Source organism: Taudactylus pleione, unplaced genomic scaffold, assembly GCF_031769625.1.
Source record: "Taudactylus pleione unplaced genomic scaffold, aTauple2 ptg000186l, whole genome shotgun sequence".
NCBI lineage: Eukaryota > Metazoa > Chordata > Amphibia > Anura > Myobatrachidae > Taudactylus > Taudactylus pleione.
The window spans coordinates 4935132-4962436 of NW_028284588.1; the positions used below are offsets into that span (position 1 = coordinate 4935132).

Below are 27305 nucleotides of genomic sequence, written 5' to 3' on the forward strand. Positions count from 1 at the left end.
GTTATGTGACCTAAAATAATGTGAAAATGGTGTGAAAACACCAATTTTCACATTATTTTAGAAAAAAATATTTTAATTAATATGCCGTTTTGTATTTACTGTACTTCTGGGCAAAGTATTTTTTATAATAAAATGAATAACATTCTTATATAACATGTTATAAATTAATTGATCACAAAGGGCTCGATTCTATTGTGCGCGATGTGAATAGCTCTGGGAATCAGCTCCCGGAACTGTTCAATGCACTGCGCAGCTAACCCCGACTCGTGCCTTAAACAGGGTGTTTAGTCGCGAGAACGGGCATTCTCCGACTAAACACTGCGCACAATTGAATAGCTACGGGAGCTATTTACATTTCGGGCAATTGAATCGAGCCCAAAGATGCAGAATGACTGGAAAGCCTTTCAGTGTTTCAATAGGTTACAGGCTAGTGCCACCTTTTCTTCAATCTCCTTACCTAAACTACTGAAATGATATTGTTTTGGGAGTTAAAGTTTTTCCTTCCCACAAGATGCCATTATTATAACACCAGCCTAGTGAGGACATTATTAAATGCTTATCCAATCATTCCAGTGAGATGCCAAGCACCACGCTCCTAGCGCAATAGTGACCTTGAGGAGTGCAGCCAACAGCTTCACAGGCTGATTCTTTTCCATGTTATCTGCCAGGATTTTCGGGTAATCGCCTAGGTGCCTAATGGTAGCACAGTCCCTCTACAGCATATAAAAATATTTCCTGAGGTTGAGGGCCTGGAGTTTACCTCGCTTCTTCATAAGTAATTTATGTATATGAATAAAGAAATATGTGTATTTTAATCGTTACCACTAATTAACCATTTAAGACCTCTCAATAATGAAGATTAATTTATTAATTCTTATGATTTATTAGTCACTAAATTAATCAATTCCCAAACAGATATTTTTATGTTTTACCTCTCAGGCAGGCTATAACATTTAATTATTAATTATGTTAGCAACAATGCATATTACATTTCAAAAATGTTGTTTTGCTGACTTCAGACGTGATTGGGTTTGTAGTAGCCCCATTCAGTGTAGGTGCATTATTTTTGTATATTTTTATTAAATCCGGATGCTACATCACAATGATTGCATATATAATTTTATTAGTAGTGTATAAGCACGGCCTCATGTAGAGTAAAATCCATATAAAGTTGGACAGAATTTCCTTCTAAATTGCAAGTGCTAAATGCACCCTGAAAAGGCACAGTTTGCTTAGCTGGCGAAGCTGGCCATATCGCAAGATATGTGCATTATAACTACGGGTGTGCACCGGCCCCTTTTCGTGTTTTGGTTTTGGATCTGGATCTTTCTTCGTGTTTTGGATCTGGATTGGCTTTGCCAAAACCACCCTTCCGTGTTTTGGGTTCTGGGTTTTGTGTTTTGGATCTGCATTTTTTTTTTAAAAAGCATAAAAACAGCTAAAATCACAGAATGTGTTGGTTTTTATGCTCCTATGCTATTATTAACCTCAATAACCTTAATTTCCACTAATTTCCAGTCTATTCTGAACACCTCACACCTCACAATAGTGTTTTTATGTCCAAAAGGTTGCACCGAGGTAGCTGGATGACTATGCTAAGCGACTCGAGTGGGCGGCACAAACACGTGACCCATCTAGGAGTGACACTGCAGTGGCAGACAGGATGGCAGTTTGAAAAACTAGGCCCCAAACTGTACATAATGCAAAGAAAAAAAAGAGGTGCAAGATGGAATTGTCCTTGGGCCCTCCCACCCACCCTTATGTTGTATAAACAGGACGTGCACACTTTAACAAAGCAATCATTTCAGCGCCAGGGTCTGCCACACGACTGTGGCTGAAATGATTGGTTCGTTTGGGCCCCCACAAAACAAGCTGGCAATTAATCTGTCCCTGCACCAACTGGCTCTACGGAGGCAAGATGTCGTCCTCATCCTCCTCATCCACCAATTCCTCACCCTCTTCAGTGTTGTGTACATCCTCATCCTCACAGAGTATTAACTCGTCCCCACTGGAATCCACCACCACGGGTCCCTCTGTACGTTCTGGAGGCTGGTCTCCCTGGAAGAGTTGATAATTCATTTTAATGAACATCATCTTCTCCACATTTTGTGGAAGCAACCTCCTACGCCTTTCGCTGACAAGGTTCCCGGCTGCACTAAACACTCTTTCGGAGTACACACTGGAGGGGGGGGCAACTCAGGTAAAATACAGCCAGTTTGTACAGGGGCCTCCAAATTGCCTCTTTTTCCTGCCAGTACAGGTATGGACTGTCTGACATGCCTACTTGGATGCTGTCACCGATGTAATCCTCCACCATTCTGTCAATGGTGACAGTATCATATGTAGTGACAGTAGACATGTCAGAAATTGTTGCCAGGTCCTTCAGTCCGGACCAGATGTCCAAACTTGGTCCTGCCTGCCCTGTATCACCACCAGCGGGTTGCTTAGGATAGCTAAGTTTTTTCCTGGCAGCCCTAGTTGCGGGAGAAAATGAAGAAGGAGCTGTTGACGTGTCATGTTCCGCTTCAGCTGACAGTGTGTTCACCAGCAGGTCTTTGCACCTCTGCAGGCTTGTGTCGGCCGGAAAGAGAGACACCACATATGTTTTAACCTAGGATCGAGCATGGTGGCCAAAATGTAGTGGTCTGATTTCAACAGATTGACCACCCTGGAATCCTGGCAAAGCGAATGAATCCACAAGTCCCACATGCCGAGCGGAATCGCTCCATCTTAGCTTCACCTTCACTTTCTCCAGCTGCTTCTGCAAAAGCCTGATGAGGGGAATGACTTGACTCAAGCTGGCAGTGTCTGAACTGACTTCACGTGTGGCAAGTTCGAAGGGCTAGAGAACCTTGCACAACACGGAAATCATTCTCCACTGCGCTTGAGTCAGGTGCATACCCCCTCCTTTGCCTATGTCATAGGTGGATGTATAGGCTTGTATGGCCTTTTGCTGCTCCTCCATCCTCTGAAGCATATAGAGGGTTGAGTTCCACCGCGTCACAACCTCTTGCTTCAGGTGATGGCGGGGCAGGTTCAAGAGTGTTTGCTGGCGCTCCAGTCTTCGGAACGCAGTCGCTGAATGACCAAAGTGGCCAGAAATTTTTTGGGCCACCCAAAGCGTCTCCTGCACACCCCTGTCGCTTTTCAGAAAATTCTGCACCACCAAGTTTATTGTGTGAGCAAAACATGGGACGTGCTGGAATTTGCCCAGATGTAATGCCCGCACAATATTGGTGGCATTGTCAGATATCACAAATCCCCAGGAGAGTCTAAGTGGGGTAAGCCACTGGGCGATGATTTCCCTCAGTTTCTCTAAGAGGTTGTCGGCGGTGTGCCTCTTACTGAAACCGGTGATACACAGCGTAGCCTGCCTTGGAACGAACTGGCGTTTCTGAGATGCTGCTACTGGTGACGCTGCTGCTGTTGCTGCATAAGGTGATACATCTACCCAGTGGGCTCTCACAGTCATATAGTCCTTAGTCTGCCCTGTTCCACTTGTCCACATGTCCATGGTTAAGTGGACATTGGGTACAACGGCATTTTTCAGGACACTGAGGACACTTTTTCTGACGTTTCTGTACAGTCTCGGTATCGCCTGCCTAGTGAAGTGGAATCTAGACGGGATTTGGAACCGGGGACACACTACCTCCATCAATTGTCTAAATCCCACTGCACTAATGGCGGATACCGGACGCACGTCTAACACCAACATAGCAGTCAAGGCCTCAGTTATACGTTTTGCTTCAGGATGACTGCTGTCGTACTTCATCCTCCTCGCTAAGGACTGTTGGAGGGTCAATTGTTTAGTAAAAGTAGTGGTGTTCCTACTTCCTCTCTGGGATGATGAACAACTCCCAGCAGCAGCAACAGCAGCAGCGGCAGCAGTAGGCGTAGCAATGCAGGATCCTCCGGAGGAATCCCGGATAGGAGAGTCAGTCATGCCAGTGACATGGCCAGCAGGACTACTTCTGATCCTGAATAAGGAGGAAATTGATGAGGAGGGAGTTGACGGTGTGGTTTGCAGGTGCTTGGATACAACAGGACAACGGGATTTAGGTGTCCCTGGACTGCTTACGGTCTTAGCCAAAGTTTCTGAACTTGACAGTAACTTTTAATGAACACGCTGCAGGTGCCGTATAAGGGAGGATGTTCCTAGGTGGTTAACATCCCTACCCCTACTTATTTCACCTTTACATATGGTACATATGGCAAGACAGTTGTTGTCTGGATTTGGATAGAAATATTGCCAGACCAAAGAGGTGGAATGTTTGGTCTTCTGCCCAGGCATGACCGTGATGCGCTTTTTCATCCCACGGACAACAACTGTCTCCCCCGGAGCCTGATTTAAACAAACCACATCACCATCAGAATCCTTCTCGCCAACTTCCTCCTCAGCGCCAGCTACACCAGTATCCTCATTCTGTTGTACTTCAACAGTAACATCTTCAATTTGCATATCAGCAAGTGGACTGTGGGTGCTCCTTTCAGCACTTGCAGGGGGCGTGCAAATGGTAGAAAGAGCCACCTCTTCCCGTCCAGTGCTGGGAAGGTCAGGCATCGCAACCACCACCACACTTGGACTCTCCTTGGGGATTTGTGATATCTTCTTAGAACGCACAGTTCTTCGCTGTGCTTTTGCCAGCTTAACTCTTTTGATTTTTTTAGTGGGAGGAGGGCTTCCATCGTCATGTGAAGCTGAACCACTAGTCATGAACATAGGGAAAGACCTTACTCATTCCTTGCCACTCCGTGTCGTAAATGGTATATTGGCAAGTTTACATTTCTCTTCAGATGATTTAAATGTTTTTTTCAAGGTCATTTTCCTGAACTTTGCCATTTGGGATTGTATGTGCCCTCTACTATGACATTGGGCATCGGCCTTGGCAGACGACGTTGATGGCATGTTATCGTCTATGTCATGACTAGTGGCAGCAGCTTCAGCACTAGGAGGAAGTGGTTCTTGATCTTTCTCTATTTTATTTTTATCGGAGAAAGTTTGGTCCTCCATTTATGTTATATCGATGTGATATATACGTGCGGCTAAGGCGCACACAACCACAGAAAATATTTTTTTATTTTTGCTGGAGAGTAGTGCACTTTGTGGGTTACACCACCCTTTAAGAAATGAGCCAGCCGGCTCTTTATGTATGGGACACAGGCGCACGCTTGGCGCTGCTCCTTTGTTGATGCACGTGTGGCTACTGCGCACACAATTCACAAACACAGAAAAACATTTTTTATTTGGTTTGGAGTGTACTTTGGGGGTTACAGCACCCTTTAACGGTCAAGCCAGCCGGCCCTTTACTTATGACACAGGCGCACGCTTGGCACTACTTTGTTGATGCACGTGCGGCTACTGCGCACACAATTCACAGACACAGAAAATATTTTTTTATTTGGTTTGGAGTGTACTTTGGGGGTTACAGCACCCTTTAACGGTCAAGCCAGCCGGCCCTTTACTTATGACACAGGCGCACGCTTGGCACTACTTTGTTGATGCACGTGCGGCTACTGCGCACACAATTCACAAACACAGAAAATATTTTTTTATTTGGTTTGAACTGGAGTGTACTTTGGGGGTTACAGCACCCTTTAACGGTCAAGCCAGCCGGCCCTTTACTTATGACACAGGTGCACGCTTGGCACTACTTTGTTGATTCACGTGCGGCTACTGCGCACACAATTCACAAACACAGAAAATATTTTTTTATTTGGTTTGGACTGGAGTGTACTTTGGGGGTTACCACACCCTTTAACGGTCAAGCCAGCCGGCCCTTTACTTATGACACAGGCGCACGCTTGGCGCTGCTCCTTTGTTGATGCACGTGTGGCTACTGCGCACACAATTCACAAACACAGAAAAACATTTTTTATTTGGTTTGGAGTGTACTTTGGGGGTTACAGCACCCTTTAACGGTCAAGCCAGCCGGCCCTTTACTTATGACACAGGCGCACGCTTGGCACTACTTTGTTGATGCACGTGCGGCTACTGCGCACACAATTCACAAACACAGAAAATATTTTTTTATTTGGTTTGGAGTGTACTTTGGGGGTTACAGCACCCTTTAACGGTCAAGCCAGCCGGCCCTTTACTTATGACACAGGCGCACGCTTGGCACAACTTTGTTGATGCACGTGCGGCTACTGCGCACACAATTCACAAACACAGAAAATATTTTTTTATTTGGTTTGGACTGGAGTGTACTTTGGGGGTTACAGCACTCTTTAACGGTCAAGCCAGCCGGCCCTTTACTTATGACACAGGCGCACGCTTGGCACTACTTTGTTGATGCACTTGCGGCTACTGCGCACACAATTCACAAACACAGAAAATATTTTTTTATTTGGTTTGGACTGGAGTGTACTTTGGGGGTTACAGCACTCTTTAACGGTCAAGCCAGCCGGCCCTTTACTTATGACACAGGCGCACGCTTGGCACTACTTTGTTGATGCACTTGCGGCTACTGCGCACACAATTCACAAACACAGAAAATATTTTTTTATTTGGTTTGGACTGGAGTGTACTTTGGGGGTTACAGCACTCTTTAACGGTCAAGCCAGCCGGCCCTTTACTTATGACACAGGCGCACGCTTGGCACTAATTTGTTGATGCACGTGCGGCTACTGCACACACAATTCACAAACGCAGAAAATATTTTTTTATTTGGTTTGGAGTGTACTTTGGGGGTTACAGCACCCTTTAACGGTCAAGCCAGACGGCCCTTTACTTATGACACAGGCGCACGCTTGGCACTACTTTGTTGATGCACGTGCGGCTACTGCGCACACAATTCACAAACACAGAAAATATTTTTTTATTTAGTTTGGAGTGTACTTTGGGGGTTACAGCACCCTTTAACGGTCAAGCCAGCCGGCCCTTTACTTATGACACAGGCGCATGCTTGACGCTACTTTGTTGATGCACGTGCGGCTACTGCGCACACAATTCACAAACACAGAAAAAAATATTTTTTTTTTTAGCACTTGGGGGGAGCACCCCTGATGGACAGAGCACCCCCTGGACATCACTACAGCACCCCTTTAGGACTGGGACACTGCACAGGACTTTGGAGTGGACACAGTCCCTATGGACAACTGACTGCACAACACAGTCCAGCCAGCCCCTATGGACTTTGAAGTAGTGGACACAGCCCCTATTAACAACAGCAGCACAGCACAACACAGCCAGCCCCTATGGACTTTGAAGTAATGGACACAGCCCCTATGGACAACAGCAGCACAGCGCAGCACAGCACAGCACAACACTACTCTGCACTACACTACACTACACTACACAGCCCAGCCAGCCCTAACTCCCACCCTCCCTCTTCACTGTCCACAGCCGAGTGAGAAAATGGTGCCGACGCGGGTACCTTATATAGGATCCAAAACCCGAGAGACCCGGAAGGCGGGATGACGTTTTGCCTCGATTTCAGATCTGAGTCAGGCAGTAAAAGTTGAGCCTGACTCGGATCGGCCTCGGATCGCGGGGGCTCGGGGGGGTTCGGATTTCAGAAATCCGAACCCGCTCACCCCTAATTATAACAAGGGCAGCCTATGCGTCTGATGTATTCCAGTATGCTTATGCCAGGAGTTAAGGCTTGATAGAGGTAGTACAGATGTGTATTCATACACTGTGGCTTCAGTTGCACCAAACAGGACCTCTTGGTGCGCCAGGTTCTGTGCGACTTGGCCATGCTGAGTGTCTTTTTCACTGAAAAAGTGCATCTTATTCCCATAAATAAACAACTGGAAGCAACAAAACTACTCTGCTGGATTACACTGATCAATTTAAAATGTGCTACATCTCTTGGAGTGGCTCAGTTATACCGGGCATCTTGTTCCGTATGGCATATAGATGCTATGTATATGAGGAGGACACATCTCTAGTAAATGCTGAGTTACAGTACACTAATCCTATACAATATGGTCTGTTTGGACAGTATTAAACATAAACTAGTATTTTCAATTTTAGATTTAAATATGAATGTTTTGATGCAAATAGATTTCATCAGCCAAATTTATGTGGCAGTAGTATCAGTAGGAGGGTTCCAGATGTATTTAGTCAATCAAATGTAGACACATATGGCCATGATCATGCGTTTGCACATGCACCAGGGTTAGAGCACCCGTAAGTAATTTGTCCCCTAAAATGCAAATACAGTATGCATTTTCCCTGTGGACATTGCATGATGCATTCTGCATTAACATGCTATTACTGTACTTTGCACATGCTTACATTACCCCTCTAACCTGCATTCTGCCTCACTAAGCACAAGTCATAAGCACCATAGGGATGGATGCATAAGAATTTTTACAGCACGATCGCAGTAGGTAAAAAACACAATTCACAAGAATAAAAAGAGCAATTGCCTTATGTCTGACTCTGCACACAGTAAGCTCAAGAGTGGTGCATATGCTATATTTCCTCTGCGTATACAGTAGGAGACAAAAACTGTACAACTTTATCTGAAGTAACCCATATGGTAAACTCTACATAACGCTCCTAATTGATGAAGGAACTCTCCTGATTGGCTGCCCGTATGTTAAGAAGGCAAGCTTACCATTTATTAACTCATATGGGTAAAAAGAGTTGCTTGTGAGCAGTCTACTTCATGTATGAAGGGTTTTTCTTTCCATATGATTACGTCAGATCAAGAAAAAAGATAATTACAGTTAACTGCTTAGTAATGACACTGTACTACACCAACAATTATGGCCACAATAATATTATAAATAAAAATGGTGCAATAATAATTAAATATCTCTTCAATTAAGTGAACATATTTATAGATTTCTATTAATAAGGGGGCACAATGATTTATAATTTATTAATAAGGGGCACAATGATTTATTATTTATTAATAAGAGGGTGCAATTATAAACTGCATTTTAGTAAACTGTACACCATGAGCCATATTAAAGACTGATTATTCCCCATCATAAAATATCTGCCATTTTTCTTAATCATCATTCCAATATAATGCTCTATTCATACACGACTTGTAGAAAATAATATATACAATTACTTGTATTTTCCCAGATTATCAAGGATCAGAAGCTGCTGGTGATAGTTGGTGGAATGCTGCTGATTGACCTATGTATATTGATTTGTTGGCAAATAGTGGATCCATTAAAAAGGACAGTTGAAGAATATAACCTTGAAGTAAGTTCTTGATTTTATTCACTATGATGCTAAATTGACATAAATATACAATATTATATTGTGAACTCTCAGAATCAGTGCGATCTATCGTCCTTTATTTTTTGTACTTGTATTAATGTACTTTCGCTCTGCAACAGAACATAATCCGCTGGTAGTTTGTACTGTACATACTATATAATAATAACAATAATAATAATAATAATAATACACTGTATGGTACAAGAAGTATTACAAATACACTGGGGTGTTATAAAATGTTAGTCTTATCTACTGTCCACAGGAATAAGAAGTATTGATATGCAACCAGATTGAAAGATGTATTGAAGTTTAGACACATAATAGTGAGCAGCAGAGGTACATTTATAAATTATAAAAAAGGCAGCGCTGCTTTATCTACTCTATAATCATAAATAACTATAGTCAGATATATTCATTATTTATTAATTGTTAAAAGTGTTCCAATTAAAAATACAAATTCTGTTACACATACAAATCACTACCATGAGTGAAGAATGCAACATTAGATTAGAAACAATAAGAACATTGAGACCAGACTTAATAAGAGCAACAAAAAGAAATACTGTAGTTAATCACTAAATGTATTGGAGAGTCTGACGAAATCACAGGACGTTATGAAAAGTAAGAAACTATCCATTTGAATCTGTCACAGACAATACGGTTGGCAATTACATTTGGAAGCTGCTTTTATATTCTATCTCTGACCACATAGAGCGGTCAGCAGGATTATTGCTAATTGGACCCTCCCGGGATGCTTGTCAGTGTATACAGGATAACATCAACTTAGACCATACCACCTGCAATAAGATTGGATACCTGCTTGGAGGATTCTCCTTAGTGTGGACTTTCACCCTGGTTTGTCTTACTATATCACAGATTCCTATATACCGGTAACTGCTCCTGGATTATTGTTATTTGGTTGTTAAGACTTATTGACTTATCAGCTGTCTTACAACTTAAGCCTACTACTAGTGATGGGCTACAGGTATTTCTCTTTGTTACTCTCATTAAATTATAACTGATCGCTTTTATTGTTTCTGTAGCTGCACACCATATAATGCTGCATTCTTCACTCATGGTGGTGATTTATATTTGTGACAATGTATTTGTTAGTGTATACATATCTCACGCATACTGTAGCGATTTCTTTATTATAGAGTAGATAAAGTAGTGCTGCCTCTTTTCCCTTTCTTTATTGTTTATACTTTGTAAATCACATAGGGGTTTTTTGTGTCAGCTAAAGCATTATCTCTCAATATATTAATTTTATCAGCACCATAAGCTCTTGGTTGGTTGTTTATTTATAAATTGCATGAAAACAAGCAAATACATTTTGTATTCTATTGTAACTGTCAAAATGCTTTATTCTAGCATTCAATGCCCATTTGTAAATAATAATGGGTAAATCATATATAGTATTTGTTGTACCCAGTATATCATATCTGCATTCAATAGCCAGAATAAAATACATGGATAGGACTGCTGTAGTGCATTCCACAGACCATTTGTAAGTTACTGTGACTGGTGTAGGCCAATTATTTTTAAGATGCTGCAAATGTACTGATGCTTTTTGAAAGCATGCACCTATGTGGCAGTAGTATAATAATATATTTTTTGTGGAACAACTTGTAATAAATCATATATATATATATTATATATAGACAAAGTATACATACAGACACACACATATAAAGTCCATTACGGTGTCTGCATCTTATACTGTGTCATAAATGTAATTACTTTGTCGTTTCTAATTAGATTTTGATTCTTGCAAATGGAAAGTGCTGTACAGGAATTCCAAGGTTCCAACATTGTCTGTTTCTTTAACCGTCATTTCACAATTTCAAAGTAGAGCAAGGAACTATAAACACAAGAGACTTTTTTGCTCAGAGTTTATAATAGATGCTATGGCAATGAATAATAGATTTGCAGGACCCATTAGTACACTAGACATGCTTGGTAAGGCCTAACGTAGATGAAACTAGAAAAAGCTTCCACATGGCTGCAGGAAAAAAGTCAATTGAAAGCCACGATCTTTCCTGAAGATGCTTAGGTACTGTATCTTTTTATCATTTGTGTTAGAGAACACGTAAAACCCTTTCTGTACTATCATTGGAACATCAGATGATGCAGAGCTTCCTTCTGGCGTTCAACATATTGCGTTTCAGAACCAAGAATCTGGCACTGCAGTGTTTTACGTCATATTATTATGATCATAATGTAAGGTTTGATCATGAAGATTATGAAGTATTAATAAGTAAATTGTGCCATTTGCAGGGATAAAATGTTTGCTGATGAGGAATGTCACTGTAGATTAGGCATAGCCCTAATGCTTTCATATAATGACGTAGTGATAAGAATCAGCAATTTAACTATTTAAGAGGTTCTGGCATCTGCAATGAATTGAAAAAACTTAAATACTCAATTTCACATTGCATTGATTGCCTGTAAAATTTATTCAGCTCAAATGTATGTATATAATACGACAGCTTTCTCCATCAACTCAATCAATTCTACAGAGGTTTCAATAATGGTATCCCATTCCCTGCCTTTGTCTCCTTAGTTCCGGATTGAACATCTCAGTAATGGAGTAATTTAAGGCTGTTCCTGGAAGTTAGGCTGAAACAGAGCCAGAAAATTCACATTAACCAACCTTGCCAGGAACAACTCTTATCTTAGCTTCTCTTGCAAAGTAATGGTGTGCCATGTAAAATGTTTTATATAACTCTGGAGAGGAAATATGATGATGATGATACATAAAAATAGCTGTATGAGCTTTACTTAAATATGGCTGACAATTCTTTTTACTGATGTTACTCCTAATTACACACTTAATGAGTCCCAGTCCAGCAAAAAAATACAATTTCTCACAGTACTCAATTAGACAACACAGATAACCAGAATGTGTACTTTGTAGGTTAGAAGTACATTTGTCATTAAAGTTATAAAATAGAGAGAGTGTATAACTTTATTATATTATATATTTGTTTGCAGAGTAATGCAGCACAGCTCAAAAGTCTATTGACAGATTGTTTTTTGCACTTAGAGTTGTGTTGTGATTGTCTGAGTTGAGACACAGAAGTATATTTGAAGTACAAAAATTTCACCTCAGCACAGGGATTTTGCAAGATTTTGGAAAGAACAATTTGTATCATAAAAATACTTTGGGTCGACAGGTCCCCTAACACTCTGTGGCACAAATTACCATGCTGCTAGTTGGTCTCCCTTCTTCTAACAATAAATAACAGTTATAGCATAACCTTAGCGATCTAATAAGACTAGGTTTTGGAGCATATATGAAAATAGACTAATAAAGTAACACTTAATTTACAAAAGAATGTACAATGCTTAGTTACAGAAATTTTATTTAAAAAAGGGTTACAGATTACACAGACAAACGTGTTGCAATTTCAAAATAAAAGGGAGAAATTTAAACAAAAATACAAGCAGTTTAATCTGAGATTGGAGGGAATAGCAGGAAAATGCAGGATAATGCTACAGTTTAGAATTGATCCCTCAAGTTTGATACAGAACAAAAGGCTCCCATACCTTTCATCCACTGCTTTCCCACCCCAAAAGCAATATTACTAAGTTCCTGATGACTGGCTGGCTTGTTAATTAACTCAGGATCTATACTTGGAATGTCCACATAACTTTAACCTAAGTACAAATAACTGTACACTATTTACCCTGTGTAATAGATAAATGGAATATAGTATGTTCACATTAGTCTCTATTATTTAAGCTATAATATGAGTGTTGTGATGTGTGATTGTTAGATACCTCATGTCTCCCAAACCATACATCCTTGTGACTCCGAAATCAAATCACACTGGCGTACAGACGTCCGGTCTATTCCTTTGATTTTGAAAGCTCCCAACTATTACAAAGATATCAATTTTAGGGAAAAACAGATAAAATATGGTGAGGCTTTCATGTCTGCTTATGGTCTGCATACCTTCTTACTCATATGGCTGAGTACTTATCCCTGCTGTGTTTGGTGCCAGCTAAATACATCTCCAAGTTATCTAAAAGCACACATATACAAGGGCTATGTAAGAGCTATGTTAACCATCTCCTGTCAGGCAATTTACTTTTTCTGTTCACAGGACACCATAAAGGATATACATTTTAATTGAAACTACACATGACCACCTCATGGCTTCCAGAGTGATTCTAATGATCTGTCCATCAAAACATCAAAAAAGTATAACTCACAATATGCTCTAATATACCCATCATTTTTACAATGTCTATGATGTCTATTGTCTCTACTGAACACTGTTTACATTAATCACAGTTTGTGTTATGGCATTCCCCAGTAGGTATGATGAAGACAGGTAGATAAGAATACTCATCAAATGTGAGTGAGGCTGTTTCAAGAATTTTTGGCATCTCACATCAAACAGTCAATGTTTGGAATTGTCTCCTGAGGGTCTGGGGTCATGGCAACTATAAGCTCTGGCAAGGCCACTCCAAGAAGACCACGGTTAGAGTGTACAAGATTGTTAGAAATAAAGTGGTACCTGATCCCCACAAGTCTATGCAGTGAATAGCCCAAGATTTATGGGAACATTTTAAAGTTAATGTCTACATTGTGACTGTAAAGAACTGACTGAAGGAATACAGCTTACTGGGTCACTGTCCAAGAAAGAAGCCCTTGATCAGTTGCAAGAATAGGAGAACAAAGAATGCTTTTGCAAAAGAGCACCTCAACTGGATGGCCACTGATTGGTCCAAGTTAATATGGAGTGAGAGCAAATTTAATCTGGTGCCCTCAGAAAAATGTCAGTCACTCTTTAAAAGATACAATGTTAGGCATCAGGTACCTGCTGTGAAATATGGTGGGGGATGCACCATGGTTTGGGGGGGTGTCTCTAGCAAGGGCATTGGTCCTCTACACCTTGTAGATGGAATCATGGATTGGTTTGTTTAAGAATAAATCTTAGCTAAACAAACACTGCAATTTGTAAAAAGAACATGCCCCAAAAATGGTTCTTCCTAAATATCATTCCAAGATGATTCAGGTCTGCTTCCACGAAAAGAAAATCAATGTACTGGGGTGACAGAGTAAAATTTTCAATGTATATCCCATTGAGCACTTGTGGGAAGAGCTAGACAGGTGTGTAAGGAACCCAGAGTACTCAAACCAAACACTTTTTTTCCATGCTTTACAAAGGGATGGACAAATATTCCTCAGGAACCTTTACTCAATCTTGCTGTATCTATGCCCCGATGGTGTCAAGCCGTAGTGTCAGCAAATGTTTTTGCATTAAAGTACTAGTGTTGCTGTCTTGAATTAATTTACTGAAAGGTTTTGTACTGTAATACTTATGACTCCCTGGAATATTGTATTTTTCTTATTATCATACATACTGTACCAGAGGCGGATTAAGGCCTCATAGGGCCCTAAGCGATACCAATTTGGGGCCCACTTTCCTCAAACAAAATCCCTCCCAGTCAGTCTGAACATGTCAAATCCCCCCCGCCCCACCAGTCAGTGTATGCTTAATCTTTGCCCCGACCGCCCCCCCACTCCCCCGTCCCGGGACTGGAACATTTTTAGATATGTGGATATTACAGAGAAGGACTTATGTCTATAGTATCTGATGTGCCGGGGTTCCCCCCCACACACCCCCCCAAATTGCACCCGCACCACCGCCAACCACCCAATTGTAACAGGTGAATGTAGATGAAAGCTGGAATCAGTAAATGTGCCTATGAGTGTAAGGAGGGGGAGGGTTGTTGCTGGCCCAAAGCACCCTGCGTCCCCCCCACACTGGCAGGCACCACAAACTCCACACCTGCACTGCCTTCCCTTAGTAAAATCAAAGGCAGCAGGCACACCTCCCCTTCTATTCTAGGATCCACTTTAGGTGGCAGCGCACCTCAACTTCTATCTTCTCAGCTCCCCTCTCTGTCTGTCACGTTACACGCAGGCAGACAACACAATGGAGAGCAGGACTGGAGACAGAGCAGCACCCACCACCTGTCCAGAATCAATGAGCTGACAGTCTGCCAGGGCCCGGAAGTAAAAATGCACATGGACACTCCACTCCTGTTTAGCCCTGTCACCATAGTGGCAGAACTCTTGAGTGGTGAGCCCAGGTGCAACAATATGCTTTCCCGCCCCCACCCACTGCAAGCAAGGGACTATCTGCCCGCCAAAGGCGTGCAGGGGTATGGACTTGTGGGGAAGTCTCATATAATGCACAGAGCATCGCAGTGACCCCTGTATAAATGAAGAGAACATCACAAAGACTGCCTAGTAATGCAGAGAGCATCGCAGTGAGCACCATTTAAAACAGAAAGCGTCACAGTAAGCGCAATATGATGCAGAGTGTCACAGTCAGCGCCATATAATGCAGAGAGCGTCACAGTCAGCTCCATATAATGCAGAGAGAGTCACAGTGAGCGCCATACAATGCAGAGAGCATCACAGTAAGCGCCATACAATGCAGAGAGCATCACAGTAAGCACCATATAATGCAGAGAGCGCCACAGTGAGTGCCATATAATGCAGAGAGCATCACAGTGAGTGCCATATAATGCAGAGAGCGTCACAGTAAGCGCCATATAATGCAGAGAGCATCACAGTAAGCCCAATATAATGCAGAGAGCATCAGAGTAAGCGCCATATGATGCAGAGAGCATCACAGTGAGCGCAATATAATGCAGAGAGCATCACAGTGAGCGCTATATAATGCAGAGAGCATCACAGTAAGCGCCATATAATGCAGAGAGCGTCGCAGAAAGCACCATATAATGCAGAGAGCGTCACAGTAAGTACTATATAATGTAGAGAGCATCAGAGTGAGCGCCATATAATGCAGAGAGTGTCACAGTAAGTGCCAAATAATGCAGAGAGCATCACAGTAAGTGTTTTATATTGCAGAGAGCATTACAGTAAGTGCTATATAATACAGAGAGCATCACAGTAAGTGCCATATAATGCAGAGAGTGTTACAGTGAATATAATGCAGAGAGCATCACAGTGAGCACCATACAATGCACAGAGCATCACAGTAAGCACCATATAATGCAGAGAGCATCACAGTAAGTGCTATATTATGCAGAGAGCATCACAGTGAGCGCCATATAATGCAGAGAGCGTCACAGTAAGCGCCATATAATGCAGAGAGCATCACAGTAAGCCCAATATAATGCAGAGAGCATCAGAGTAAGCGCCATATGATGCAGAGAGCATCACAGTGAGCGCCATATAATGCAGAGAGCATCACAGTGAGCGCTATATAATGCAGAGAGCATCACAGTAAGCGCCATATAATGCAGAGAGCGTCACAGAAAGCACCATATAATGCAGAGAGTGTCACAGTAAGTACTATATAATGTAGAGAGCATCAGAGTGAGCGCCATATAATGCAGAGAGTGTCACAGTAAGTGCCAAATAATGCAGAGAGCATCACAGTAAGTGTTTTATATTGCAGAGAGCGTTACAGTAAGTGCTATATAATACAGAGAGCATCACAGTAAGTGCCATATAATGCAGAGAGTGTTACAGTGAATATAATGCAGAGAGCATCACAGTGAGCACCATACAATGCAGAGAGCATCACAGTGAGCACCATACAATGCAGAGAGCATCACAGTAAGCGCCATATAATGCAGAGAGCATCACAGTAAGTGCTATATTATGCAGAGAGCATCACAGTGAGCGCCATATAATGCAGAGAGCTTCACAGTAAGTGCTATATCATGCAGAGAGCATTACAGTGAGCGCCATATAATGCAGAGTGTTACATTAAGTGCTATATAATGCAGAGAGCGTCACAGTAAGTGCCATATAATGCAGAGAGCATCACAGTAAGTGCCATATAATGCAGAGAGCATCACAGTAAATGTTTTATAATGCAGAGAGCGTTACAGTAAGTGCTATATAATACAGAGAGCATCACAGTAAGTGCCATATAATGCAGAGAGCGTTACAGTGAATATAATGCAGAGAGCGTTACAGTGAATATAATGCAGAGAGCGTCACAGTGAGCGCCATACAATGCAGAGAGCGTCACAGTAAGCGCCATATCATGCAGAGAGCATCACAGTAAGTGCTATATTATGCAGAGAGCATTACAGTGAGCGCCATATATTGCAGAGGGTGTTACAGTAAGTGCTATATAATGCAGAGAGCGTCACAGTGAGCGCCATATAATGCAGAGACCGTCACAGTAAGTGCCATATAATGCAGAGAGCATCACAGTAAGTGTTTTATAATGCAGAGAGCATTACAGTAAGTTCTATGTAATACAGAGAGCATCACAGTAAGTGCCATATAATGCAGAGAGCGTCACAGTGAGCACCATACAATGCAGAGAGCATCACAGTAAGTACCATACAATGCAGAGAGCATCACAGTAAGTGCTATATTATGCAGAGAGCATCACAGTGAGTGCCATATAATGCAGAGAGCATCACAGTAAGTGCTATATCATGCAGAGAGCGTTACAGTGAGTGCCATATAATGCACAGAGCTTCTCAGTAAGCGCCATATAATGCACAGAGCGCCACAGTAAGCGCCAGAGAGCATCGCAGTATGAGATATATAATGCAGAGAGCATTGGTGACCCACATATAAGTTATAAAACAGATCATATGAAGACACTTCTTACACAGAAAATTAATACACCCCCCACACACACACTAAATTAATACATCACCCCCACCACAGACAATATTAAAATACATTCCAACACCCCCCCCAATAAAAAAGACACCCCTCCCCATTACATACATATACCACTCCCATAGATGGCACTTACTTACCTCAGAATCTGTGTGACCCCTGCTGGTCTCCAAGGCATAGGATAGGAAGCAACTCAAGGAGCGAAACACTGGGCTAGACTGGAAAGAAAGGGGTGGGGTCTCGGTGTTAGGGGGCATGACCTTCATTTAGTGATAGGAGGGTGTCCATAGAATAGACAGAGAGGAGTGGGCAGGGACTCATGGGAAGGGGTGGCGTCTTGTTGTTAGGGGGCGTAGTCTCGGACATCATTCTGGGATAGAAGGGTGACTACTATAGATTAGAATAGACAGAGAGGAGGGGTCGGGGACTCAGGGGAAGGGGCCGGCTCACAGGCAGTCTGGTTACAGGCAGACAGTGGGGAGCAGTAAAGACATTTATAGAAAACTATTTGCCAAACGACTTTTGAGCACTACTGTATAATTGCAGAACACCCATATCTATGAGCAGCAAGCACAATGTAACTATTTCCCACTCTTTTCATATTTGCCTAAAGAATCAGTACCAACAGAGGCCTATACTGTACTGCAATGTATTGAGTAACTACCTTGTAACTGTAGCCACTGGAAAACTGAAAATTGGATGTATCTTTGCCTTAAACATAGTTCTGCTTATAGCAATTTTATAGCAATTTGCAACAACATATGAAATTGAAAATTAAGCAAATATTTATTTTCTAGGAATTTGAATGTAGTGTACAATCAAACTAAATTACACTCCTTATCAAAAAACTTTACAATACAGAGAGGTGTGACTCCCGCATGTTTTTGTGTGTTTATTTATTCACCATTGTATACCAAATACAGATGTACATCATTGCTGCGATTCGTGCGCACGGGCACACGCATTGCGGCATAGCGCAGCACTCACCAGGCAGCGACTCGTCACAGCCTGCATTTCTCCATTAAAGTCTACGCATGTGCACGCCATAGACGCGGGCACACTAGTCACGCCATCCATGCCACGGTGCACGTGCATCACGGCAACGATGAGTGTGGCTACGTCTGTATTTTTCCTTGCAGCACTGCACTTGTGATTTACACCTCTCTATGGGCCTGATTCAGAGATTTACGCTAATACGATAGCAGCTGTGTTATCGTATGCAACACAGCTGCAAAAATATTCTAATGTTTGCGAAGATCACCCGAGCATAAAGATGCCCACTGCTGAGTTCTTATCTGTGTGTTGGAAGGCATAACTGCGTAAATATTGGTAACATTGACGCACATAGAGCAGCCATCTTGCCCTTGCAGCAGATCTAAGCAGACGCAGATTCAGCAGCGCTCTTGACACGCAGAGGGCTCTCATGCTACGTAGGAGATCGCAAAGGGCTAATTTATGCACACCCATAAAATGGCGTTTCTGACCACACACCCAAACGCTCACAAACCCACTCTGCTATGTATTCCTTTGTGTGTCATTAATCAAAATGCAATCGCAGCGTACACACGGTGTGGCTTATACGCATGCACAATGGCAAACAATAGCTCGATCTGCATCCATAATCGCCATTGCGTTCAGCTCTGAATCAGGTCCTATATTTGTACAGGTTGTATCTCCCATATACAAAATTCCAAAATAAATAATATTCCAAAATATGGAATTTTTATAGCACGACTGATATAGTAACACCTTTGCTTTCTGATTGTTCAATGTACACAAACTTTGTTTAATGCACAAAATTATTACAAATATTGTACAAAATTATCTTCTGGCTATTTATATAAGGTGTATATGAAACATAAATGCATTGTGTGTTTAGACTTGGGTCCCATCTCCAAGATGGCATGCAATATTCCAAAAAATCTAATATCTAAAATAATTCTGGTCCCAAGTATTTTGTATTTTGGAGACATAACCTGTATTGTGTTAACTTGAAAATGAATAAACATTAGATACAGTATAATGCTTAAAATTGCACTATAGGACCTGGTAATAGTTTCCGCTTTAAATATCTGTTCTGTTTTTTTTCTATTTGAGTGTTTTATTGTATGTTGTACATTTCTGTTATAGAATTTATCTGCATGTAATTTATGTTTACACTCTTTTTTTTTTTAATATCGTAGTCTGTTCAAAATATAATAATTTGAGTTATTTTCAGGACGCCCCCTGAGAAGGATCCAATCGGATCCTTCCCAGGTCCCTTGTAGCGCATGTGTAGAAGGCCACCAGAGGTAACTTCTGGATTATAAACCTGGAAGTCCCTCTATCGCAAAGGACAGCTCTTACCGGGAGAGCCGTCCTCTGCGATTTTCTAGGTACATTCCGGCGATATTAATGCCAGCATGTACCTGATAATTGACAGTATGTACGGCATCACGGATGCGATGCTTAGTATATCACAATAAAACCAACAACATTACAATAGGTATGATAACAATATTTAAAGCTTTCTCTAAAACTCCTACCTTAAACCACACTCTACACTGCACCTCTTCCCTATTGTAGGTAGAATTGCCCTTTCATATTAGACTTTTGTTTAGGGTGACATAGGAGAGGGGAGATGGTTTGAGCAGAACAGTTAACATGAATGCACAATACAGAAAATGCATTTATCCAAATGGATAGGCAGCTATAGCTTGCCAGTTCCATTAAGAATAAATTGCAATATTGGATTAAAGATCTGAAATACTATGGATACCGGCAATTAACTATACTAGCGTTTGTACTAGTGATTGCTTAAACTAAAATAATGCTCACAAGTTCCATGTTACGAATATAGACACATTTCTGTCATTTTGGTGCTCTTTATGCTTGGTAAATAATGGGATGATTGGCTTGAAGACACTACACAACAGTAAATGTAGAAAATTAATACAAAAATAAATAGTAAACTGTAAAGAACAAAAATCAAACAAATGTGTAATCTTTCATCTCACAATAATTTCTCAACACATTACAGAGGCCCTGATTCAGAGCCAGACGCTCTGACAGAGCGCTCGCTCTAAATCAGGGCCGGGCTATTTTTTTTTTAGAATGGCCTCCTGGCCGCTCGCATAGCTGTGGGTGACCACCCACAGCTATAGCGAGTGGACAGGAAGATGGTCGTGATGGTCAAGACCATCGCGACCATCGGATTTGCGACAAGACACTTGTGGTAGGGTCTCGTTGCCGCAAGCCCCAGAGAGATTTCGGCTCTAACAGAGCCGAAATCTCTCCCACTGACATCACTTGTGATGTCAGTGGGGCCGCCCCCAAACGGAGGCGTTCACATGGGATGGGAACGCCTCCGTTTGGGCAGCCACTCCCCCGGCCTGCCCACCAAAGGGGGCGAGCTGTCACTCAACATCGACAGCTCGCCTCCTTTGTTGCAAGACCCGGAGCGACGGAGTGCCAGTTGCTATCCGGGTCTCGCGCATGCGCACTGGCCCACCATCGACCCGGTTGCGAGTGCACAGCGCTTGCTACCGGGTCTGAATCAGGCCCAGAATTCCTTTCATTGGTGAAACTAAGGGATAGATTTTTCAAACCTTGGAGAGAGATGAAGTGGAGAGAGATAAAGTACCAACCAATCCGCTTCTAACTGTAATTTTACAGTCTGTGCTAGCAAAATGACAGAAACTAATTGGTTGCTATGGGCAACTTCTCCACTTTCTCTCTCTTTACGATTTGATAAACCTCCCCCAAAAAGAATTCCATGGGTGGTCAATTTGAAAATGTGTTTTGCAAACCCGAAATGTTCTAATGCAAAAATTGGATGTGTAAGGGGAATGTGCAAAACACTTACATACTGTATGTTAAAAATTACTAAATAAAGTTTTCAGACATCTGCATTCATAATAACTAATGAAAGAAATCAGAACATGAGCTCCTACATTATATTTAAAACAGCCTCCATCCCGTGTGTGTCCCAGTTCACTGTGTAGGTGGTCAATCCTGCTTTCAGAAGAGATGAAAGAAGTTTAACATTCAAAAGATTGTTAAAAATACATTGGTTCAAATAACGTACATCACATGCTGACGTCTTTCTCATTCTGACTTACGTGAAAAGCACAATAGGCGATTTATTCACAGTAAGAAGTTTAACTGAAAAATGCTAAGGATGTAGAATGAAGTCTTTTTTAGGTGTACAATAATGGTATTTAGAGATAAAAGGAATGGAAGTGGCGGTTAGAGTTTTAACAATACCTTGCTTTTCTTGTATGAACATCTGTTATCTCATTGTATCAATAAAGCAGCATAACGTCAACACTTTCAGAGAACTACACTGAAAACCTTTGTATATTTTGCTGGCAATACAATAGAGCAGGTGTTATTACAATTTTATCAAATCTCAGCTACAGTAACAAAACAGCGCACAGAAATATTGTGAACGTCTATTGTATTCAAAGTTATTAATGAAGATATTAGGTCTCATTTCTGCCAGGTGCTATATATCTATAAATAAGAAAAAAATATTTTTATCACAGATATACAGTATAGTGAAGGTAATGGCGCGTACACACGGTCCGATCAGTCAGCGATATCGCTGGCTGATCACCCTGCACCTTCCAGTGTGCTGGATGATCTTTATCGTTCATCACGCACACCATCAACCCACCAACAACGGGCTGGTCAATATCGACCAGGTTGGCCTGCATGCACGGGTGATGGTCGATATCATTATCCTCCATACATTCCCGCACATCGCTGGTCATTTGAGGGTTGGTAGGCACCAAAAAATGAACAATCTGAACGATAACGATATGGTCGATATCGTTATCATTCATATCGTGCATTTTTATTGTACCGTGTGTATGCACCATAAGTTACAAAAGTGCAAATATTGTAGGACACAAAACACTTATCATATCTCCCCATATTTACCTCCCAAATTGAGATAAAAATAGAACTTGCCCCAATCCTCACAAACGCCGCCTGAATCTGATCAAACCTTGCTCCAGTGAGTCCAGAAACGCCCACTTTTACTTGAGACTCTGCCGCTTTTGCAGCCCAAAATGTGACATTTGGCTGGTACTGTATGCTTTATGTGCACAAATCCGCCTATTTGTCTGACTTGCACATACTATACTGTATATAACTGTACGTATTGCATCTGGGCAAGTGTACCCTGAAATTTTCTTTCCCACATAGAAAAGTTTCCCACTGAAAATATACACTGATGCATAGCCACAAGGACCATTTGGAAGACCATTCGCTGGCAGAATAATACTCTATGGTCCACATTTAAACAGGGAAAGACAACCTTTTTTTATTCCTCTAAATCTTGTTGACATAATCTCTTTATGAAAACTGGAATTTGAGCTACAGTATGAGACGTACATTTTGCACTTTCATAAATGACCCTTATGGAGCAGTCTAGCAAGAGTCAATATTCTTAAGCATCTAAAAATCTATCAATTCCCAAAATTCACCATAATAAATTAATAATTATACAAAATGTGCACATTTTTATTGATTTAAAAAAGGGATTTGGGATTTCTAGCATGTGCATATTCATAAATCCCACTGTAATGAACAGGGTAGCTCCATATATCAGAGTAGGGAAACACTCATGGTGGAATCCAGCCTCAGGGATATGTTCTTAGATGGTACACAGTGAAAACCCGGCATCAAATATACTGTATTAGCATTGAGGTCAAAGTATTATCATTTAATAGTTAACCATGATTTCATGTGAATTGTTTTCATTGATGGATTTCTGTTTGCAAGTCATTACATGAAAGTTGTAATTGGGCTATTGTTATCCCATAGACAGTTTCTCTCCCTCACTTGAGACATGTGCACTCTCCTCTGTAAAATGTCGCCTGATCCTGAGGGAGGGACTCTTACAGTATATACAATCAAAAACACATGAGATTTTATTAATGTTTATTTTATTTATTACCAGTTATTTATATAGCGCACACATATTCCGCAGCACATTACAGAGAATATTTGGCCTTTCACATCAGTCCCTGCCCCAGTGGAGCTTACAGTCTATGGGGTCTATTTACTGAGCAGTGTTAGGCTTCCAGCGTGCACATGCGCGAGACCCGGCCAGCGATGGGCACTTCGTCGCTACGGGTCTCGCACCAAAACGGGGCGGCTGTCGATTGTGATTGACAGCTCATCCCGTTTTGGAGTTGGGCAGGGAGGGGGTGGCTGGACAAATGGAGGCGTTCCCGAGGGAACGCCTTACATTTGTGGGCGGCCCTACTGACATCACTAGTGATGTCAGTAGGTGGACTTCCTGCTCTATTAGATGGACGAGACCCTACCACAAGGGTCTCGTCGCAAGCCCCGAAGGTAGCGATGGTCGCGACCATCGCAACCATCACCTGGTCCTCGCAAAAGCTATGGGTGGTCACCCACAGCTTAGCGAGTGGCCAGGAGGCCAGCTCCTTACAAAAAAAATGCCCTGATTCAGAGCGAGCGCTCTGAAAGAGCGTTTGGCTCTGAATCAGGGCCTCTGTTCTACTCAGAAACCGGAAGTTCAGTATTTTTGCAAAACTGAACTGCTCATCTCTAGTCTTATATACCATAAGGCCCATTTAGATATGCCGTCAGATCCCGCTCCTCCACAGAATCCACCCTTCTATTTGGGGCTGCTTCAGAAATTTCCCGGGCTGGTTTTCCTTTCCAGTCTGCTCCTGGAGAGACACAGATCTATTTGGGAGTCTTGTAAGCAATGTTGACTGAGAGCTTAAAGATGGAATTGTGGGTTATGCAGAGTTGTGTGGAATAGAACATTTTCAGACAGATCTTTTGCACCTAGTGTAAGGCTGATGAAGAGAATGAGACCAAGCATACAAATAGAGGTAGTCTGGCCACAGAGGGGAGTACAACCCTTCATACAGGGGAATATATATATTTATTGCCTGCAACCTGGCCAAATTAAGATCAGTTCTATACAGTGGTGTATTTACACACCACAAACCCTGCACCCATTATTATAGATATGCCACCGACCAGCCCCATAATTTAGAATGTAAAAGCACTAAAGATCTAAAATGGTTTAGAGACAAGAAAGGTTCCACATCTAGAATATACGAGGGTGAGTCAAAAATTATACGAAATCTGGCTGTAGAATTTATTTTAATCAACTTTTAGAAAAGACTAATACATTATTAACTGACATAATCTCCCTGCTTTTCAATACACTTTGCCCATCTGTTTCAAGATTTCGTGTCCCCTCATTAAAATATGTTTTAGGCTGAGCTGCGAGCCACGAATGCACAGCTGTCTTCACCTCTTCATCAGACATGATTCTTCATCCTCTTAGGGCTTCTTTCAGGGGTCCAAACAGCTGGTAATCTAATGAGGCAAGATCAGGACTATAGGGAGGATGCTTTAACACCTCAAAATAATTTTTTTGGAGAGTGTTGACAGTATGAACAGTGGTGTGCGGACATGCATTGTCATGCAACAACATAACACCCTTGGGTAGTAGTCCTTTGCATTTTGTTTGAATTTTAGGCTTCAGTTCTTCAGTGAGCATCTCACTGTAATGAGCACTGTTGATTTTTCCTTATAATGTTTCAATACTAGCCCTTCAGAATCCCATTAAACTGTAAGAATCAATTTTCCAGCTGATGTTTGACTTTTGAACTTTTTCTTGGTTATCGATTGAGGCTGTTTCCATTCCATACTCTGCCGTTTACTCTCAGAGTCGTAGTTATGAATCCAAATATGATTCTTTTTAAGAAACTTTCATCTTCTTTAGAGTATCGGTCCAAATTTTGTTTGCAGATGTCCAAATGCTTCTGTTTGTGCTCTTCTGTGAGTTGTTTCGGTACCCATCTCACACAAACCTTTCGAAACCCAAGTCTGCCATTGATTATTGCATAGGCAGCAGTGGCAAACGCAGGATTTTTAGAGGGGAGTTTCCAAATGCTTGATTTTAGAGTGAGTGTGGCCAGTCCATGAAGAGGGCATAATTACCACTTATCCATCTTTAATATGCGTCATACAAAGTGTATTGTGTGTCATAATTCCAGCATATACAGGACCAGAGATCACAGTAAACCATTAAATGTGGCAGTAGGGCCATCCTGCCTGAGCTGAATGTTTTTTATTTTAGATGTGAGCACCATTGCAGGGCATGGGAGCAAGTCCGGGGGTGTCTGGGGGAGCAGCAGAATCACCTAGCACTGCCCTGGACATATATGTAAATATTGAGATCTATAGCAGCACATCCCTAACAGTACATGTTTTTCAAATCCCCTAATTTGTGCACAGGTGTATTTATTACTGGCTGATACATGTTAAAAGATCCACAGGTGGTGCTAATTATTTCATTTATGATACTGAGAAGAACATGCAGCGCTAGTAAAATTCCATTATGTTACTATTTCTATTGTTGTCATGGTGTGGGCTGGGGAGGGGGGTTTCCAGGCAGACAGAAAACCCTGCGTTTGCCTATGGGCAGACTCATGGCTGATTTGCATGCTCAATGTTCTCATCAGTGGTGGACGGGCGTCCGGCTCATTATTCATGGCTGACACTTGTGCAACCTTCTTTGGACTATTATATCCATTAATCCACACTTCGTAATGACAAAACACTTTCTCCATACTGTGCACAAAGTCTTCCATAAATATCAGCACCAGGAACACCCTCAGACCACAAAAAACTAATCACTGCACGCTGCTCTTCTTTCGTGCAAATTACAAGTAGGACAGACAATTTTTAGTGCACTGCTGTCACAAATGAACTGACATAGCACATTGAAACCTGCACAGCAGTGACTGGGGAGACAGCGACCTAGTATGAAAAGCCATGGTAAGTGCGGCCAACAGAAGTTTTAATATAACTGAGTGCGGATAACTATTAACTCACCAGCGTAGATCATATAAATAGACTAAAATAGTTGTGTCAATAGATTAATACATTTCCTTTTCAAGTGATATCTTTTTGGAGCTTACATATATTTTAAAACTTAGATATAACGTATGACGTATAGCTATGAGCAGGGCCGGATTAAGGTCTGTGGGGGCCCCTGAGCAACAAACTTGTGGGGGCCTCTATGTAACCACTAAATATATATATATATATATATATATATAATTATACACACACACTCATATATAGGTGTTAGTGTGTATATTAACACATATATACTTATACTGTGTGTGTGTGTGTATATGTATATATATAAGCACACTATATACATTAAATATATTTATATATAAATATATATTTAAAAGCACACACTATATATATATATATATAGTATATACACACACATATAGTATATATGGCTATATATAGCTATACATACTGTGTATGTACACACACACACGTGTGTATATACACACAGTATATATAGCTATATATAGAGTATATATAGCCATATATACTATATGTGTGTGTGTGTGTGTGTATATACAGTCAGGTCCATAAATATTGGGACATTGACAGAATTTTCAGATTTTGGCC

The 27305-nt window shown here is 41.5% G+C and overlaps 1 protein-coding gene across 2 annotated transcripts in view; it reads left to right on the forward strand.

Annotated features, from left to right (window-relative positions):
* Positions 1–27305, forward strand: part of GABBR2 (gamma-aminobutyric acid type B receptor subunit 2) — a 777957-nt gene that overhangs the window by 593625 nt on the left and 157027 nt on the right. For both annotated transcript variants that reach the window (XM_088476284.1, XM_088476286.1), the window contains exon 13: positions 9047–9169. In XM_088476284.1, the coding sequence (XP_088332410.1) occupies positions 9047–9169 (123 nt within the window). The remainder of the gene's footprint in view (positions 1–9046; positions 9170–27305) is intronic.